A 2500-nucleotide genomic window follows, 5' to 3' on the forward strand; every position below is an offset into this window, starting at 1 on the left:
ATTCGCATCTAACCCGGCATTTGACAACTAGCAGGTGGGTCATGTGACCAACCAGTTCCTGGCTGGTGGGTCTGGTGTCCTATCAGTGGCTGCTTGGTGGCCATTAACAACTGGCTGGTGGGTCAGGTGTCCTACCAGTGGCCGCTGGCAACTGGCTGGTAGGTCAGGTGTCCTACCAGTGACTGGTTGGTGGCCATTAACAACTGGCTGGTGGGTCAGGTGTCCTACCAGTGACTGGTTGGTGGCAGTTAGCAACTGGCTGGTGGGTCAGGTGTCCTACAAGTGGCCACTGGCAACTGGCTGATAGATCAGGTGTCCTACCAGTGGCTGCTGGCAACTGGCTGGTAGGTCAGGTGTCCTACCAGTGACTGGTTGGTGGCAGTTATCAACTCGCTGGTGGGTCAGGTGTCCTACCAATGGCCACCTGGTAGCAGTTGTCAACTAGCATATGAGGTCATTCAGTGCCCCCGCCCAATATAATAATAGAGATCAATATAATACGTCCAGCGCGTAAAAAAAAGCTCATTTTTAGATAAATAAGATTGTAGGTGATTCTATACATTTCGACGGTTGAAAAGAGGTCCTATTTGTGTAGGAACAATGTTTCGGTCATGAGTAATTGATCCGGAAAATGCGAATCTGATACTAACTTTACTGAAGTCTTACAGAGCTGCTGGGGGGGAGACGTGATCAGCCAGTTGTAATCTCGGCTATTTGAGGACCTTATCTGGAATTAAACTGACTAATATACACAATTTGTTATAGAAAAGGTCCAGAAAAGCATTTTCATGATGATAAATCAATGTATAAAGCTGGAGAGAAAGTTAAAGCGAACGCGGAGCTCCCTGTCTGCTGACTGCATGATTAGCGTCGGTAACCCACCAGTAAGTTTATGAATCGTTTAAAGACCTTGTTTGGGATAAAATTACTGGAAATATCACTGATGTAACGCAATAGACTGTAAGGAATAAAAAATATCTTATACATAAAATTTTGATTGCTCTTATCGAGAGTGCAAAGAAAAGTGTCAGTGTCAGAGTGCGAATGCGCTGGTGAAGCTGGGGAAGACGTGACCAGCCAGTTGTAATCCCAGCTATGAGGACCGTATCTGGAATTAAGATGACTAATATACACAATTTCATGATAGGAAATCAATGTATCAATGGATAAAGCTGCAAAGACAGCAATAAAAGCAGAGAAAGAAAAAGCGACACAGGACACACCAGACGCAACTGCAACTAACCCGCCACTGGCAGGTCACATGACCAGGCAGTTGGACACTGGCAGCTGCCACCAGCCACTGTCAGGTCACGTGACCCACCACTGGTGGCTCCTGCCAGCCAGTTGAAGATTGAACCCCGACTCAGCTGATCATTAGTGGATTGAACCGATGACAGACGCGACTTTTAAACAGTCTGAGGACTTTTCTGTTCATTCAAAGATTGTATGTGTCTGTCTAAATTTTAAAATAAGCACTTTTTAAATTTAAATGTTTTTTTTTTTACATTTACATGAACATCGGTCATCTATTTTTTTATTTATTTAAAATAATTTTTTAAGGTATGTTGGAATAATGTGTATGAATACAACTGGGGTTTGTTTGGTTTGATGCATTATTTTAAATATGTGGCTAAGAAATAACTCAAAATAAATAAAAATAGAAATGAATGAATTTTTTTTTTTGATGGTGCTAGTAAAACAATATTTATTCTTATAAAAAAGACATAATGGTCTTGAAAAGGTCTCAAAAAGTCTTATATTTGACTTTGTGAAACTTGTAGAAACCTGGTAAAAGAGGGTGATCCTTTAGTAAACTAAAACAGTATAAAAGGTTTGAGTTTAAAATGTTCTCAAGGAACTGCCATGTACTGCTATGCTGAATAAACTGCCTTATCATTTTTTTCTTACAACACCAACCCAAACAGTATATAACCTCAAACTATGAAAAATATCAATAAAAGTCACTTTTTCAACATCAGAAGTTGTTGTAGATCAAGTTCCCATAATGCAATTCAAAAGCATAAATAAATATACAGAAATAATTTACTGATCTTTTTTGCAGTGCGTATTTTCAATATTTTGTAACTGAAATAATAAATTCTGATTTTCTGAATACTCATGAGAACTTACGTTTCCACTGCCGCAGCAGTAAATAACACCAGCATCTTCATCAATCAAATACAACAGTAAAAACCCATCCGCATTATTGCACTCACCAACTTGTGTTACCATTGTTGCACTCTGACAGTTGGAAGCTTCGATTGGACATGTTGTTTCTGTCTGACCTGCACAAGAACCAGTCATTCCTGTGCACTTATAACAGCTGAGAGAGTGTCCTTCAGTGATGAAACAAAGAGACATCAGTGATCTGTATTTATAATTAATAACATTAGAAATATTAGTTGTCTTTGTACTGTACCGGTGGTGACAAATGCCAGCAGAAGAAAGAGTGAATTTTGCAGATCCATCTTTGATCAGGAGGAGAATGAAGTAAGGCATT

At 39.8% G+C, this 2500-nt stretch overlaps 1 protein-coding gene across 1 annotated transcript in view; it reads right to left on the bottom strand.

Moving 5' to 3' along the window:
* Window positions 1-2500, bottom strand: part of LOC130214734 (urokinase plasminogen activator surface receptor-like) — a 3738-nt gene that overhangs the window by 1237 nt on the left and 1 nt on the right. The window contains exons 1-2 of the mRNA XM_056446543.1: window positions 2420-2500; window positions 2217-2336 (exon numbers count right to left, since the gene is read on the bottom strand). The exon at window positions 2420-2500 is cut by the window's right edge and continues 1 nt beyond it. Of these exons, the coding sequence (XP_056302518.1) occupies window positions 2217-2336; window positions 2420-2468 (169 nt within the window). The 5' untranslated portion in view covers window positions 2469-2500. The remainder of the gene's footprint in view (window positions 1-2216; window positions 2337-2419) is intronic.

Source organism: Danio aesculapii, chromosome 21, assembly GCF_903798145.1.
Source record: "Danio aesculapii chromosome 21, fDanAes4.1, whole genome shotgun sequence".
Taxonomy (NCBI): Eukaryota; Metazoa; Chordata; class Actinopteri; order Cypriniformes; family Danionidae; genus Danio; species Danio aesculapii.